Source organism: Telmatherina bonti, assembly GCF_933228915.1.
Source record: "Telmatherina bonti genome assembly, chromosome: 5".
Taxonomy (NCBI): Eukaryota; Metazoa; Chordata; class Actinopteri; order Atheriniformes; family Telmatherinidae; genus Telmatherina; species Telmatherina bonti.
In genome coordinates, this window is record NC_136623.1 from 15,842,308 (window position 1) to 15,860,197 (window position 17,890).

General features: G+C 38.3%; 1 protein-coding gene across 1 annotated transcript; it reads left to right on the top strand.

Moving 5' to 3' along the window:
- Positions 1-2,569: 2,569 nt before the first annotated feature.
- sh3d21 (SH3 domain containing 21) lies at positions 2,570-15,085 on the top strand (the record flags this gene model as incomplete). Its single annotated transcript, XM_079241031.1, has 17 exons — positions 2,570-2,573; positions 3,136-3,293; positions 3,386-3,443; positions 3,982-4,091; positions 4,459-4,549; positions 4,627-4,688; positions 4,771-4,810; positions 5,269-5,363; positions 7,568-7,669; positions 8,028-8,079; positions 10,787-10,837; positions 10,919-11,024; positions 12,287-12,455; positions 13,124-13,198; positions 14,135-14,331; positions 14,773-14,836; positions 14,977-15,085. 17 exons carry the CDS (start codon positions 2,570-2,572, stop codon positions 15,007-15,009), a joined length of 1,467 nt encoding a protein of 488 aa, XP_079097157.1. The 3' UTR covers positions 15,010-15,085.
- Positions 15,086-17,890: the final 2,805 nt, after the last annotated feature.

Here is a 17,890-nt window from a genome sequence, read left to right on the forward strand (position 1 = left end):
CTTCACTGACTGCTGACACGAGTCTTATTAAGTCTGGCTATTATGGGATTTTTGAAAGCATTCTACTCAGACTTAAAGCATTAATTAATATAGTAAGATTACAATAAAAACAGAAAATATATAAGACAAAACTGAAAATCTGCATTGTGTTTTTAGTGTCCGTGAATTGCTGATCATATAAGCAAAGCTCACTCAGAGGTAAGACACCCAAGTGGTGGTCTTTTAATTTGACAAAAAAAACCCAACAAAAACTGACAACCTTTAAAGCAGTAACACGCTAATACTTTACATTTATGAAAAAAAGAAGAACAATTAAGAATATTTCTCTGGACATAAGCATCTTTTAATCTGTAACTGCTGTCCTCCAGTGGCCTCAGGTGCAGCTTTGACTGCACTACAGGTAACTACTCCAAAATGATTTACAGATGTACCATCTTCTTCTATGGCATTACTTGTTCCAATCTATACTCAAACTCCTGTCCTATCAAACAATGTGGTAGCGGCATTGTTTGTTCATTCAGAGCCACCGTAGTAAAAAAACTGATGGCACAAATATGGCAGCTGTCATGTAGAGTATGTGGGCTCACGGCAGATAGATTTACATAGTTCATTCTAAGAAAACAGAACAAACACAATGGTTCACAGAGCAGTGAGTTCTACACTGTGAAAAAGCAGGATTTAGGTTTAAATCTTGTTAATGGTGCTGCAAATCCTAAACATGGTTTAACATCTTAAAGCTCAATAGTATTTTAGTGTAGTATCACATCAGTGCTTTTCTTTGTTATTTCTTTATAGACAAAGATTTCAGGCCAAGAAAATACCAAAAAAGACAAGACAGATGGGGGCTGAACATCTCCATAAGGAGGTGGACAGGTCTGCAGTTCTGGTCCAGGATGGGAAAGCCAAGCGCAGTGGCAAAATAAGAGATGGAATGAAATTTTTATCACTTTTTTTTAAATTTAAAAAGAAATGGGAAATCAGAAGGACAAAGTGGGACAACCTTAGCAACGAGTGTCTTTAGAAAGCAGATGGGACAGGAAGTGGTCAAATAAAAAGCTTTCTCACCAGTTCTGTGGTGTTAGTCCACAGAAATGCTGTGAAATGGCATCTGACTGCTGCAAAATGTGTAGCAGGTAGGATGTGTGAGAGACTGCATAATTCAACAGGTCAGAAAAAGCAGAGTAACCCTCCTCCCAAAAGAATATATTCAATTGTCTTTTAGAGATTTGCTCAACAACTCTCACCGTACCGTGTTAACATGCAAGAGATGAGGGCATCCTATAAATACTAAGCAGATGATGCAAGAACGTTATTTCATCATTTGTGCTCAAATATTCTGAATAAAACACTTGGAAACACTTGGTTGTATTTTGTTTAAAAGTAAACTTGATTTTTTTCACCCCAGTTGTTATGTGCATGTTTAAACAGAAAGTGCTGCATTGATCAACTTGTCCCTAGATGGCTCAGTTTATCTACAGACTTAAACAATGGCTTAACTTTCCATTGAGCTGGAACAAGTGAGCCAGAGATGATCCGGAGAGGGGACCCATCAAATACTTACAAATATGTCAATTACGGAAAGAAATTTAGTGGCATTCATCCTGGTTTCCAGTTAAACATATGGTGTTATTATTGTGTCCAATTTCTGAGCAAGCAAAGTGACATTCTGGGCAAACATCGATGATTTCTTTTCAAAAATAAATTCTGGACCTCTTTTAGAAAGCCTCTGCTTCATAGCAGAGCTACAAAAATCCGAACATCAAAAGGTAAAGAAGTTTAAATTCTTGTTAAATATTGTTTGGGCTTCATAAAAAGTTTCATTATAAGATACACAAAAACTTTAAATCCCAGATGTCATCAGTCAGATGCATTGTTTACACACAAACAAGAGGGAAAAAGAACCACTCAAGTTAACTCAAGTATATGATAATCAAGCCTGATAAGGCATTATTTGGAGGCTGTAAAAATAAGACCTTAATTCAATGCAGCTTTTTATTTCTACTTTAAAGTCCCTGCTTAAAAATGCCCTGATATTCAACCTAAAGGACGGTAACATGGCAAACACACATTCTGTTCGCACATATACTTTATACTAAACATATACACATATACTACAAAAAGGATTTGTTCTCTGTAGATGTATGACACCAAGAGGGGATGACATAAGCACTCAACAGACTGGGGATAACATGCAAATGTGCCTTGTGACTTTTGTGTTCTGATATTTTGGTCACTGTCAGTGAGTACACATTGTCATAAACCACTTAATCACAAGCTTTGTTTCCTCACAGCAAACTGGTCTTACCAGTTTCTCTCAATCTTTCTCTCCCTTCTCAATCTCGCTCCCTGCCCTGTGACCCATCCTACTCCTTGCTGCTGACTTGCCATGACTCGCCTCAGGAAAAGTTGCTCAATGTTAATGTTTGACAAGCAGGAAGAAGGGACCGGGCTTCCATATCGCTCAGTCAGACAACGGAGCCACACACTTTCAGTTCTCCTTTTGAGAAGTTTGTTCGCTCCTTTGTGAAATAACACAGTCAAATCCGAGGAGAACACATTTAAAAATATCATGGGTGAGTCATTGTAAATATACTGATGGAATTTCTCTGTATGTTGAATGTCTTTTGCATTTTTCCTTTTTTTTTTTTTTATGTCTTGGCACTCAGATTTTAATACAAAGAACAGCTGACAGACAGGAGCAGCTTTGTGTCTGATGATTTGACGTCTATTTTACATTACTAATGCAAAGACCAAAGCCTTGGAATATGAATTCTACTGCGCACCTATGCTTAGACTGAATACACATTTTGTTCTTGCTAAATCGTCTTTGTTAAGCTCATTTCTGTAAATATCCAGAGATATTTTTCCGTTAAGGGGATTTCTAACACTGCTGGTTTTTTGTGACTTGTCATGTGCTGTACCTAAAACAAGTTTGGCTTCTGAGATGTATTTTTGCACATTTAAGCAAAACTCTTCAGTTGGTCTGTAATCTAAATTCACTCAAACATCCTTGACTGTAGCCTCCACTGCTCAGAGGTTTGTCTTGGTTCTGAAATGTCAAGACGCATCACTTGTGAGGCACTGGCCTCTGTGGAAAGAATCAAATTTTCTGCCCTATTTATGGATGTGCTGCAGAGGTGCTGGTGCTGCTCGACTTTGAGGGCAGCATGAGTGACGAGCTCACAGTGAGGACAGGGGATGTGGTCAAAAACGTCAGCAAGGCCAGTGAAGAAGGATGGCTGCAAGGGGAGCTGAGGGGGAAAAGAGGCATCTTTCCCGCCAACTTTGCAAAGGTTTGCTAATGTTGTTTAATCATAATGTTTTCTTTCATGTTGGGTTTGTTTATGTATGTTACATCTCCCTCATGTCTGACTTGTCATTGCAGGAGGTGCCGGTGTATTTGATTGGAGACAGCAACAGGGAACCAAGAAGTATCAGAAAAGGTAAAGCCACATGTGAATAATTATTTCAGATATTTTTGTTTAAAAATCTAGAAAAATCTGCTCACACATTGCTTATAGTAAATAAAAATGTATCCATAATAGAATTATGCAGGACAAACAGAGAAATATGACAATTCAGATGTCGATTATTGTCAGTAATTGCAAATAATTGAATAAAATCACTCCTAATTACCTGGCTAGGGGCACTATTTGCTGCATAATTTCAGTGTCAGCTGTTACAAAATTATGTTGCATTTATTTAATAAATGAAAATATCATTATGTTGCAATCTAATCACCTCATCTTGACTTGAAACTTTTATAAACTAAAAGAAAGAAACAAACAAATAGAGCTTGTGGTAACTGTGGTCCATGCACTCAAAGTGTGGTCAGAGAGCCAACCATAAATGTGTTTACCACATCTTAGCCACACAAAACCTAATCATACGGAACAGGGGGAAAAAAACACACACAATGATGTTGAGTGAACGAGTTATCTACTTTACATCCATCTCTGAATGTTGTTTTTGTTCTTTCAGCAAAGAAGGTGAAACCGACAAGGAAATGTGAGGTTGCCTTTAATTACAGCCCTCAAAACGAAGACGAGCTGGAGCTGATAGTTGGCGAGGTCATAGAGATCATCAAAGAGGTACAGAGGTCTTGTAATTCTTATCACAGCTCAAATGATTTGGACTGAGATAAGGTGTGGCTGCATTTTCTCTGGCAGCAAACCACACTTGGTTATAAATTAAATAATGCAAACTACGCAGATGTATTGCCAACTACAGTTTAGTCGCCAAGAAATAAAAAGTAGCATCAATGTGTTATTTCCAGAAAGCACTGCCAAACCTGTCCAAATATCCAAATCAGGGCGTAGGGGAAAAACTTGACTGATACCTTACACAGGCTGATTTTAAATCTCTGCTATGCAAAAAAAAGATATTGATTTAACACAACATTAAATGGCTAAACTTTAATATCAACTTTAATCCTTTCTTCTTTGTTGCACGTGGCAGATTGAAGACGGATGGTGGATGGGGGTGAAAAATGGCAAAGTTGGAGCATTCCCATCCAATTTTGTCAAAGAAATTTTTGTTTCCCCTAAAGGTTGGTGATTAAATCATAAATCGAATTTCTGTGTTCACAAGTTTTCCAGATTAATTGGATTTCTTTATTTCTAACAGATATGAAGCACAGTGATGGCAAGATTAGACCCAAACTATCCAACTCAGTGTTCAATAAGGAGGTATGTCTTGCAGGAGCAAGTTTGCTCAAACCTGTATGGACTGCTTCCCACTTACTCAATGTTGTTTTTGATCCCATAAAAGGTTTCTCAGAGAGCAAGTGTGAGGAACAAAGCAAAAAACTGTAAGTTCGCACTCTTGCAGCTCATCAAACGTCACTGTAATACTGTTTGTAATGTTAGGAACACAAAAGGAATCACCTGTAAGATCTTGTTATTTATGAGCAGCATTTAAAAAGCCGTTTGGTTGGTTTATTTATATCTTGACACAATGTGCCAAAAGTAGCACTTCCTGTGCTTTCACCTGAATGGCTTAGGTGTGGTCAGACAAGGACTCTTACAATAACTGGATTGATTACCATACAAAGACTGACATCAGAGAGAAACATGGTCAGGGTTAAAGGTTTATTACGTTTATCTCCACACAGTGGGTCACAGGCCACTTCCAGTAACATGTGAGTCAGTACTGTGAAGTGGAAAGGGTTATTCATCAAACCAGCAACCTGTTATTCCTGTCATTTATGCAATATTAATGTTTTTTATGAGGTCAGTCAATCGTGTCATCTCTTCTACATCCCCTCAGATGTCGAGAGTTGCCTCGTCATGTTTGACTACAAAGCCAAAGCAGAGGATGAGCTGGACCTGAAAAAAGGAGACGTTGTACTGATACTGAGCAAGGTTTGAGAACTTCTGTCAACTCACAGCACTGTTTCTCACGTTTCCCTCTGGTGTTGTACTTTCAGCAAGGAATCAAGCCCCTCGGGTGTGACTTGTTTGTATGCACAGCAGCTCTAGTTGTACAGTCTTGCACACTGCTCAACTGGATAAACCAGCTGCTTGAAGTTCAAGTAATTCTGTCCCTCTAATTATACCTGTAGGGTATGCAGACATGCAGGTTGGAGCTTGCTACATTGTGTAGTTTTTCTTTCGCCTTTTCATGCCCAGCTGATGACAGTTTCCATGCTTTACTGTTTGCATGTTTCAAGCAGCTTCTCATTGGAGATGGTTTCTGACCAGAATGTACATTATGTCGTACTCTTCTGAGGTTCTTTGTGTGAAACGCAGACTGGTTGGTAAGATCCCTGTCTGTCCACCCACCCACACCCCCCCCCACACACACACACACCCACACACACACACACACAGTTGTGTCTTTATTTTCTCACAGTTTTTAATATTTTGAAAGCATTTCTGACGTTACTCAGTCTGTTCTTGTTGCAGTTCGCTGCTCCATCATTATTTTGCTGAGATAGGTGAATTGCTCTGTTGTTGGTAGTTTCTTCACCATTAACTTGTATCGGAGCAGGACATCAGGATGTTGAGGGTCATAACTTCTATGTTCACCTTGCTGATCTTCAGGACCACCAGATCTGCAAAGTCTATGAAGTGTGAATGTTTCTCCTACATCTGCATGTGATACAAATGCTGTATCACCTGCATCTTCTAGGGCAGGTGTGTCCAACTCCAGTCCTTGAGAGTTGGTATCCTGCAGGTTTTTGTTGTTTTCCTGCACCAGCACACCTGATTCAAATCAACTGGATCCAACAGCTTTTTGTCAACTTATGCATTCATTTCGGTCAGGTGTGTTGGAGGATGGAGACAACAAAAACCTGCAGGATGCTGGCCCTCAAGGACTGGAGTTTGTCACCTGTGGTTAAGGGTTTCACATGACCCAGTCTATGTTAATGTTGGAAAGGGTTGTGAACATGGGACATCCTTGTCTAATCCAGTTTTCACATCAAAGCTGATGTTGCTGCTCCCAATTCAGTGTTTGAAGATGTTATGAAAGCTTAAATGACATGGACGACCTCTATAGTGTTCCATAAGCTTGCAAAAATATGGCAAAGGCTGTTCCTGTGTATGGAGTCAAAGGCTCTCTCAAAAGTGGCGTACAATTGTCTTCGCCACTCATTGCATACTGTTTGGTTTAGTGAATCATAAATACTGCAAATTTTAAACCACAGAAAAAAAGCAAGAAAGAAAAAGCTGTTGTTTGGAATTTGAGGCAAGATAATGATCGTTTCCTTCAGCATGAGAATCTGTGTTTTCTGTAATGAGCTCTGTTTAGACAACAAGCAACTCATGGTTCACTTCAGACTGAACAATAGTAGACATGAAACTGAAACATGACTTTTAGCCTGTATGAACAGATAGTCATGGATATAGATCTTTGTATTTAATGTTGAGGCATTTTGACATGTATTATAATTTAACTTTGAAGATTCCAACTTAGACTTGAAAACTTAAGAATTAGGTGAAAAAGGAAAGTTCGTAACTAGCTCGAATTTTACTGTTTATTAATAATGTGAGAAATTAGAATGATGGGGAATTAGACTCAGTTACTTTGGTTGGACAATGTTTCAACCCAAAGCTTTAGGTGGGATCAGACATATTAACTACTATGTTTAATAATTTAGTTTCTGGTATTCCTGCTAATCCTGTGAGGTGATGTAGTATTCAGCCAATTCAGCTTAACCACGAGGCATACATAATGAGGTCCCTTTTAATGGCTGGGACAGATGTAATTACCAAACCAAGGTTTATCTTAAATATTTTATATACATCTCAAGTTTTTACTAAAGGCCATTGGAAACAGTTTTTCTAACCCAACTTGATGACATTACATAAACAGGAAGTAAAACTGTTGCAAAGTACAACACCAAACAAACATCTTTTTGCATGAAACAAGGTCAGGTAAAAATGGGGCGTGAACTTTCCTTACTGACATAAATGTGGGAGTTACTTGAACTTATACTTTTCTCTCAGATAAAATTAACACGTTTTGCTTGACCTTGCTGTAACCTCTTCTTCCGAGATGTAACATCCCAAAGGACAGAGCCATGTTTGAGCCTCTTATGTGACTCTGTAATCTCCATCTGAAGGAAGCAGAAGATGAAGGCTGGTGGGAGGGAGAGCTGAACGGCCGCTGCGGCCTCTTTCCTGACAACTTTGTCATGGTGATTCCACCAAAGGACAATCAGCAAGTGAGTGAACTAAAATAGTCTTAAACAGATACTTCTGCAGTGGACCTTCTGTATAACCTATCCAAGAGGAATTTTATCGTCTTTCTGGACTGCCATGAAGCCTTGGGCATATTTAATAGTAAATACTGTTCAGTTTTTAAAAACTATTTTTTTTCTGTCATTAAAATCTCTATTTTCGGTCAGCTTCTGCAGCCTTTACTCTGTTCTGACTCATGCTTGTCTTTATACACCCTCTGTGTCGCAGTTACTCACTTCAAATTTCCCACTGTGGAAAAAGTGTGTAGATCAGAGGTGTTTGTAATGCAAAAAGAGACATAGGAAGCCAGCTTGCTGAAGTTTCTGTTTCTTCTCCATTTAGTCTGGGACCACAAGCCAACCGCCTGTACGCACCATCAGTAAGAAACTCCCAGGTAAGAAAACAGCATATTGTTTGCATAATTCTCGCTTTGTAGACTGTTGTTTTAGCAGATGTAGAAACTAGCAGCACGTCCGGTTTAAGTTGAAGTAAAACAAATAAAATGTTCCTTTACCATTAACTTACACAAATTTAGTTTAAAAAAAACAAAAAACAAAACAACGCTGATTTTTCAGTTATTTTAACTTGATGTAAACAAAGGAGACGTTCATGTTTATTTTCTTGACACTGCTAAGGATCATTTTCAGTCCCTGCTGGTGTTATCCATTTTTTTTTCTTTTGGTTACATAATTTTTTCTGTGAACTTCATAAATGTTTCCACATCAAATCCTTTATATCAACCTATGAAATAAACTGGACAGAGGGTGGGTGACTCAGCATGGAAAGCTATGTCTTTTTTTTTTTTTTTTCTTTTTTAGTAGACCAATTATATCCTACATATTGGTGCTTCATAGCCCTCTGTATCTGTTGCATAGCCTGTTCACATGTAGATATGATGTATAGTCACCAAGCAAAGGAAGCTGGAGAGGCAGACACTCTTTGCCCCGAGGCTCCCACTGAATAAACTCACTGAACCAGGAGTTCAGTCGCTCAAAGAATTCTCCTCACTGAAATTTAACACAGTTAAAAACACATTGATGGTTTTACTCCAGTACACATGATGGTATATTGCACAGTACATGATCTACAAACAGCAACATCCTTTGAAACAAGAAGATGCACAAAGTGAATCTGCAAGTTCCACACAACAGGATGTGGGCTCACGTTTTTGCAATGCAAGATGCACAATTTTTTTTAGCATAATAAACTTTAAGGCTCGATCCCCCCCTTTAGTGGAGTGTAAAATACACACACTCCTCAGAACTTTAACAACTAAACCAAGCAGAGAAAAAAAAACAAATAAACATGCAGCTAAACAAACTGATATTCAGTATGTTCACCTGAATAACATATCAATTTACTTTCAGAATTATTGAAAGTATTTAAAAAAAAAAAAAATCATGAGAGCTTCACAGGATGTCTCAGCCCAGTGTCATGGGGGATGGTTACACTGATCATGTGACACAGTTCAGGAGACTTGGAGGAAACAAGGGGGTGGAGGGGGAAGGAGTAGAGCTCTCTCACAGACATTTTCACAACCAGCAAAGAAGCAGCACTTTGGCCACCACTGTTCTGTGGATGCTTTGCATGAGAGGGAATATTGCACAATGTTCTTATCACTGAAGGTAGGCTTCCAGTGTTTCCACTTGCGTCATCTTGCATCTGATTTTATCGCTCTAAACACAGGGGAACATGTTTTACCTCTCTCTTCCTGAGGTGTAAGTACTGCAGCAGTTCTCTAATCAGGTTCCTCGGCGTAAACTGTTTGATATGAGCAGATGACTTTCACAGCAATTTGCAGACGACTGTCAGACAATCTTCACTGAAACGTTAACTCTTTACTCCCTTTGAGACAAGTCATAGGCTGTATTCTTTTCTATCAAGTGCATCAGTGTCTGTCACTGATTACATTTCTGTTTGTAAGGTGCAGCTGTGCAAGTTTGCCGTACAGCTGTGAGCTGATATGAAATCTTTCATTCATTTCTTTAAATTAGATTACACTTTTATGCCTTCAGCATGCTTTTAATCTGCAACAAAAACTTTAATATTTAATTCCCGAGCAGCATCATGGCTTATGGCAAAACAAATACCAAACAATGGAGGCGACGCTACACTTGCATGAGATATCAAACCTTAATAAACAGCTGATATTTCTTATTTAAATTTTCAACACATTATGCAAGCATTATGTAAATGTGTTGCATGGTGAGAAAAGTCAGGAGTTCGCAAAGTTTTTTTTAGCCATTTGCTGTACAGGCAAAAATTTTTCCAGGCGAAGTGCAGAGGTGTTCAGCATTTAAATGACCTCATTACTAGTTGACCATATCAGACACTCTTATTTTTAAACAATGCAGCAAAAAAAAAAAAATAAATAAATAAATAGTTTTCCTCACATGAATAAAAAGATTGCAAAGCACCGTCTTCACTGACTTGGTGAAAAAGTCCTCTTCACATGTAAGGATTATGGGGGAACAGAAGCAAATGACGCTGGTGTAGACAAGCATAGCTCTTACTTTTGAAAAATGTAATGCTCAATTATTTCTGGATTCATTCGCTGTTAGCACAGTGATGATGTGGTCTCATGAAATATACCACACTTCAAAGCCCAAAGCAGGCCTGAGGATGAAAAGTTCAGACTACAGGCAAGACAAGTCAGGAAATATAAGAGCAAAATAATCTGCAAGAAAAAAATAACCTCCTTTGGAGAATGTCATCTTCTGACAAATTATAGGCACAAAAAGTTGTCTTGGACCGGAAGGATGTTGAAAAGCATCACATGACTGCTTACATGAGCCAAGGTTTGCTGAAAGACATGCATGAAACTTAGCAGCAACCTGCTCCATATCCGCACACACTGCTACACAGAAAGACACCTGGGAAATGTGCTCCAGATGGAGAGTGCTTTAAAAGGAACAATATTTCACTTGGATAGTAACTCTAAGCAGCAACATTTTTCTGAGAACAAAAAAAACCTCACAAGTAAGACATCACTGCTTTGTTGTATGTGTTTAATATCAATGATCTAAATAGTGTTCCTGTGATGTTATAAATGCAGCTTTTGGTAATTTGAGGTAAACTGACTTGGACTACTTTTCTTTCAGTGAAAACAGAGGTTCCAGCAATGGAGAAAGGGGGTTTGTTGAAGACAAAAGGTGAGAACAGGTTTTAGTTACAGTAATGGGGTGATTTTATTCTGATAACACACAAAGTAATGTGATTCTTTTGCTTAACAGATGATAAAGATCTGAGAAGCAATCCTCCAACAAAAGTCAAGCTACCATCCTTCAACAAACCTGGTCCACCTCCAGTTAAAGACAAACCTATCAAGGTTTTACCCAAGTGAGTCACCCAAAGAATCCCTGATGTTTTCACTCATTATCGATCTCACTGGGAAGCGAAGCAAGAATCCCTGGAAATCTAACAGTTAATCATTTGCAACCCTTTAAAGACAAAAAGGCCTTTTAGAAAAGGTCAGGAACACTTTCCCCTCCTTGGTCTGGCACCAGAAACAGAGCCTTTGAGATGTTAAAGGTTTTAGTTGCCACCATCGGTCGTCATGGAGTTCTTAAAGAAGAATGCCAGGATGCCTGGCATTTAGTGGCTTAGTGGAAACTCTGGGATGAGTCAGATCAGACCAAAACAGATGAGAGCAGCCCATTTCCTGTTTCCTGAGCAAACAACATACAAACAGTCACACACCAAACTGAGAAAACAAAAACCGCTCTGGCTTGAAGAGATTATAGTTATAAAAACTGTTCCCAATCAAATATATCTGTCTGCAGGACCCTTAACATTTAGAACCTGATGGGTTTTTATATGAATTATCTGGATTATCTGAAAACAATAAAGGGACGAATTCAGGAAGAAACATCTTTCCTGTGCTTGTGAACAAGTATTCAACTGAAGAAATATGAGGACAAACCCTGGAACTTTGTTTGTGGCCATCTACATCTGTAAATATCTCCTTCCATAAGCTCTTCAGATTTGCGTTGTTCTGTTGTGTAACATTATCAGCTCAAAGTGAAATTACCCACCCTCCTTATCTTTATCTAACCCAATTACAACTTCCAAGACATGCTGCATTCACTGTACCTTGTAAGGAGGAAGTTGAAAATCTTTTACTTGCCTTCTTTTGTTCCCCTTTGCAGTAACTGGCATTTTCTCATCAAAAGTTACACAGGCTAACCCGAGAACTCAAAAATTAGTCTGTCAGTGCTTTTTTTTAATGTTTTATATCAAGACTAAAATGTGAACAACCAGATTCTTTATTTTTTATTAGGTGCATTAGTTTCTGGCTTCGGTATTTCTGTCTGTGACAAAACTTATTTTACACCAGGATAAAACAGCTCGTATACAAAAAGATTTCAAGACTTCAGCTGCATGCTTTGCACCTGGAACTGTTAGCATTCAGGCAGATGGAAAACCACATTCAGATACCATCCTTCTCCTTCTGAAACTGTGCAACGTAAACTGACATATTCATCCAGTCTCATTGTGCTTCTTTTAGCAAATATGTTTTAAGAACTTTCTTCTGCTGTGATGTTCCCCCCTTTTTGAGTGACAATTAAAATCTTACGGTCATTTTTCTTTATATTCAGTAGAACCAATGGCGAAGCAACTCCTGATGCACAAAAGCAAGATGGGGAGAAGGAAGAAGCGGATCAATTTGATGGGTTGGATGTGCAGACTGAAAAGCTGAGTCATCCTACAGCGAACAGAGCCAAACCACCACAGAGGAGACCCCCCTCAGCTCTGGTTATAGCAGCACAAGTACGGTCCTCACTACTGTCCAACTTTGATTTTTCATGTTGGGTTTGAGTTTCAAATATAGTTTACTTCACATCTTGCTAAACCACAAGGGGGGTGTTTAATCACCGTTTCTGAAGATGCAGCTTATGATTTATGCAACTATGTTGCAACTTCCTGTTGCATATTCTTCATACCTGCAAATGATGCCATTTACTTCTGGCTCTTGGAGAATTAATTAAAAAAAAAAAAAAAAAAAAAAAGTGTGATCTTTTGGAATAAAAGGAAATTGTTAGAATTTCTCTGCCTCCCAGATTGCCGTCTGACTGGTTGTTAAAGGAGCTTTATAGACTGGGCTTATAGCCAGGACACGTCTTACAATACTTTTTCCCATTTCACTCTAAATTTTGGTGAAAAAAAAAAAAAGAGATGAAAGATTTTCCGCTTGTATGAGAGCCATGTAATATGTTTATGAATAAGAGTGAGAACAGATGCCCCTTTTTATGAGGCACTCACATTCCCAAAACACAAGCAGCAACAAGTCCATACCTAGCCCCTGAGTTGCATAACCATTCTGAGAAAGTTAATCAATTCCTTGTACCATTTCATATTGAACTCGTTTCCCAAAACATCAACAATACTGTAAAATAGCTCATTAAATGAACTTTTCTATTTCTCTTCTGCATCCTCAGGGTCCATCAGATCAGACAGAACCAGAAGCTTCACCAAAAAAACCTCAAACAGACAAACTGCCCATCTTTCCAAAGGTGTGTAAAACAGAGTGCAGCATCACGTAGAAATGTTGATATAATAATAAGCCACTTGGTTTAATTTTCACATTCTGATGCCATAATGGTCTCCTCTAAAACTCTGCTTAACATGAGTTGTTCACTCTGCCTTTCCTGAAAACTGCTGTCTCCACTGCCACACTGCTGTTTGCTCAAACCTCTTTGTCTACAAACATGACTACTCATCCCTGCTAAAAAGCATAAAACACTGCAGGCTCAAACTTGTGCTTTTAGATTGTTATACATCAGATAAATATGTAGCCAAGCTGTTACACTACAAAAAAGAAAAATGAAAAGGTGCATTCAGTTTTGACTCATATACTTTACATTTCAGATGTCAGTACATATCCTTTTCCTGATTTAGACGCTCATATAAGATTGGACAGATGAAAGATTACAACTCACAGAACTCACAGAAAATGGCACTTTAGGTCAATGATTTAAATCACTACCACATATGCAAAAGGAGACAGGACATTTACTGTACAGCAAAATCCTGAACTAAAGGAAGGAATGAGCAGAGTTAAAACTAAGTATCATCATTAGGAAAACTACTACTCTTAAAAACTGAACACACTATCAAGATGACAGGAGAGATGTCAACAACATGGTGATACTGGCAAAACGAGACAGACAGGAAATGACAAGCGATGACCGCCTGGGAGCTGAACCAGTTCCCAAGCATTTGCCTTCAGTTCTTAACACTTGGCTTGCTGGTCAGCCCAAGATCTCCTCACAAAGTTTCATAGAAAAAACTTGACTTCAAGTTGTTGCACAGGAAATCTATGCAAACAGTAGGATGTCTTGTGCAGTTCTGAGCAACATCTGCGATGCAGCAGAAACGACATCTGAATGTGACAAAAAGCATCCCGTAATCTGTTCAGTGAATTAAAATATGCTCTTAAATCATTGTAGAACACAGAAAATCTGCTGCCGCCCGCAAAGCCTGAACCTCTGCCCAAGACGCCACCTCCAACACAACCAGCGCCACCTAAAGTAGTTGTGGCCAACAAAATGATGAACCATAAAGAAGACGTGCCGACTGTGGGCAGCCTGCAGGCCGAGATCAAAGAGCTGAAGATGGCTCTGGAGCTGCTTCAAACACAACACAAGTGAGTCCCTCTGGTTTGAAATATACATTAAAAGCAGAGTAAAGTAATGTATCTATCTAACTGTAAAACTGTTGCAACAAACATGCTCTCTATCATCTCCAGAAAACATCAGAGACTTTCCTATCTGGCATAATGTGCATAAGTTTGAGGGCACAAGAAGTGATTTATCCCAACCTAAGATAGAAATATAAACAGTAAACATACACGCTTACTAGAGGAAATCTGTTTTATCTGCAGGCTTTTGGATCTGCACTGCTATAAACCCTGAAAACAGTCCTAAATGGCAAGCATGCACCAAAATGTGTACAACTGGTGACAGTTAAATATGTAAAAAAAAAAAAAAAAAAGTCTACCACTTATGTGATTTAACAGGTTTTCAACAGTTTAGACTAAGCTGTGCTCACATCTTCTTATTCTTTGTTCTTGACTCGTTTGATAAAGGCAAGACATGCAGGAAGTGAAAGAAGAACTGAGGGAGGAAAGAAACAAACGCTTGGCTCTGCAGGTCAGTGAGACATGACTCCTGTTTTACATCTACTCCAACTGCTGCACTTTACCACAAGAAAAGAAACAAAAAGTTGGGACTTTAAAGATCATGACTACTGTGTAATTACATGTTGACTAAACTGTTTTTTCACCATGCAGGAGGAAGTGGGCAGCTTGAAGATGAAGCATTAACCTCAACAGAGACACTGAGCTGCTTGTCTGACACTGTTTTCTGCAGGCTCTTTGGACTGCAAATGTTGAGTAGATGATCATTTTTCGGACACCGAGTGAAAGAGAAGGAGACAAAAACATTCCAGCTGAAAACATACAAGTTAGAAAAAATTTACAGACATAAAAACAAGCTCATTCTTTGATGGACTGGGGAGATCTGATGCTCAAAAGGACTTTAAAATGAGATGCTGTTCAACTATAAAGCCTGTTTGGAGGCTGAAAATCACAAGTAATGCTCCTTGCTGGGGTTCACTTGGAGAAAAATATGTTTTACGCTGTTCTGTTTCCACTGTCACACTTACTGGTTTTTATTATAGGCTTCATTGAAGGCTCATTTTAATGCCTCAGTGGAATTTGTAATATATGTAAGCTGTACATAAAGGGAAATATTTTATTGTCTTTTACAAAGTAAAAAAAAAGAAAAAAGCTTTAAAAAAAACATATTGTTACCTTAATGTTAATAAAAGAAATATTACTGTCAAAAACTTGTGCTGAAATGGAGTCGAGTTAAACTATGTGCATACTTCTGAGGCAGTTTGTATTTCCTGACAAGCTTAAACCTGTTTGGGAAACAGAGCAAATAGTTTGGTCTTTTTCAGGGACATACACATGGAATTAATTGGCTATATTAGAAAATACTCATTTTCCCCCTAGTTCTCATTTTCTAGAACATGCAGTAGAAACTAGCTTTGAAAACTTCATTGTTTATGGTCAACTTTAGCTTAACCAGCTGCTGCAGTCTCTATGATGGTAAAAGAGGTGTCAGGTCTTCCCTCACGTCAAACACTGGAGAAGAGCTCACAGCTTCAGCAGGAGATAAAGTGGCCATAGCTTTAGACATCATATTTTTAGGCCTTTGCCTCTAGTGCAGTTGAGTAGTTGAGAAGTGCAGGTGACTCATAAGAAAGAGCATTACGATGGTGATGGTGGATAAAACGACTCCTTCCTCTTCTACCTACCTCTGACTTAATGAACTCATCCCAGCAGCTCTCCTCCCTGCTGCTTGTGCCTGACTATAGTCCCGTCCATTTAAACATCATGCCAAGTGACCTTTCTAATAAATATAAACAATGAAAGGTTAGACCAATATTGATCCTTCGGGCTGTTAATCTTATGTTAAGGTTTCAGACTTTTTCCACCATTTTTCATCCCCTCTGGAGCATGTGACAGCTTGCATGCCAGAAGTCTGGGAGCATAACGTGGAAAGATAACGCATTAGTTTAAACCTTTTTTTTTTTTTTTTTTTTTTTAAATTCTTCCTTTTAATTTTTCCTCTTGTTAAATCAATGTATTCAACTTTCATGTTTTCATCTTTGTGCACTTTATTTTGTACTTGCATGTTTTCAAAGGGTGCTGCATCTATTTGGGTAGTGACAGTAGTCAGAAGTAGTTATCCTTTGGGATAAAACCTCCCTCCCTCCCTCCTATGACCTAAAATCATTCAGCTAATTAAAAGATCCAAGCATATTTCGGTTAGAGTGGGAAGCAAGTTTTACATAGAAATGAGCTTTAAAATAAATCATCCAATTGCATTTTCATCACCATGCAATGTTGCATCGCTCCACTAGAGGGCACTGCCCCATCATTCTCCTGCATAAATAGTAAGTCCAAGTTAATGCAGGAGTAATGGAAATGAATATTTATAACTTTAAAGAACAAAAACACATAGAAGCAGAAGAAGGAGAAGCCTGTTCGTGTCTGAGAGAAAATGGCTCACATTAATGGCTTTTGACCTGATAAGATAACTTAAAACTCGTCAAATGTGCAGAAATCGTTCAGTTTATGTTCTTTTTTCTTTTTCTTTTTTTTTTTAGTGAAAAAGACAACTTGGGCAACCCAAAAACAGTGACTCACTGAAAAAATAGTGACTCATCACCTTTGATGCTGAAGACACTAGGGTGATGGAGGGGCTTTTTGTGATCACAGTAGCCAGAAAGAGAGAATATTTGACATTGATTGTCATTAAGAGAGCATGTCTCCTTGCCCGTAAGGCTAAGCAAACACAGGATCTGTTGATAGTACAGGAATGTCTACTTTTTGAAAGGCATAAAAAAAGTAACGCTTTATTTGTAGAGCTCTGAATTCACAAGTGGAAGTTATACTTTTGCCCTGACCTCTCATGCGTTTTATAATCCCAGCAACAACAAGCATTGCTTGGACAACGAGGACATCAATAAATCAGAGCAAACTGCTTTTAAATATCTGACTTATTCTACATAAATGGAATAATGTAGGTCCCAGATGATGACAGCCCAGTTCAGTGCAGTGTGACATTGGTGGAATTTAAAAACAACTTTGATTAATCTGCTGGGAGTACTGGAAACTGAGTGTTGAAAAGTGAAGCTTTTTGGAGCTTGGGAGTATTTTTAGAAATAAAAGGAAAGGGAAAAAAAAAATCATTCAGAGGTTAAATTAGAAATAACAGAAGAAGGGCTCCTGAACTGAGTTTCACAGAGAGTAGAATTTTTTTTAGACATAAGAATTAAAAACAAGTTATTCTCATAATTTCACTAAAGTGATAAGATAACAGAAACTCATATTTTCATTTTTTATTCACATTGACTGCTTTGTTACAAGCTATAAATGCATCTTAATGCTGCTCTGTGATGTACAGCCCCAACAAGCAGCTTAAGGGAAATACACCTCATGAAAATTTTTCCACATCAAAGCAAATGTCAAATGCTAAAATCTATATTTTAAAGCAGTGATTCTCAACCCCCCCCGAGATATCATATGCTACATGATACATGTCCAAAAGGAGTATCACTCATTGAGATAATGCTCAAATGATCTTGGGACATCCATAAGGGTTCCAACTCCCAGTTTGAGAAAGGCTGTTTTA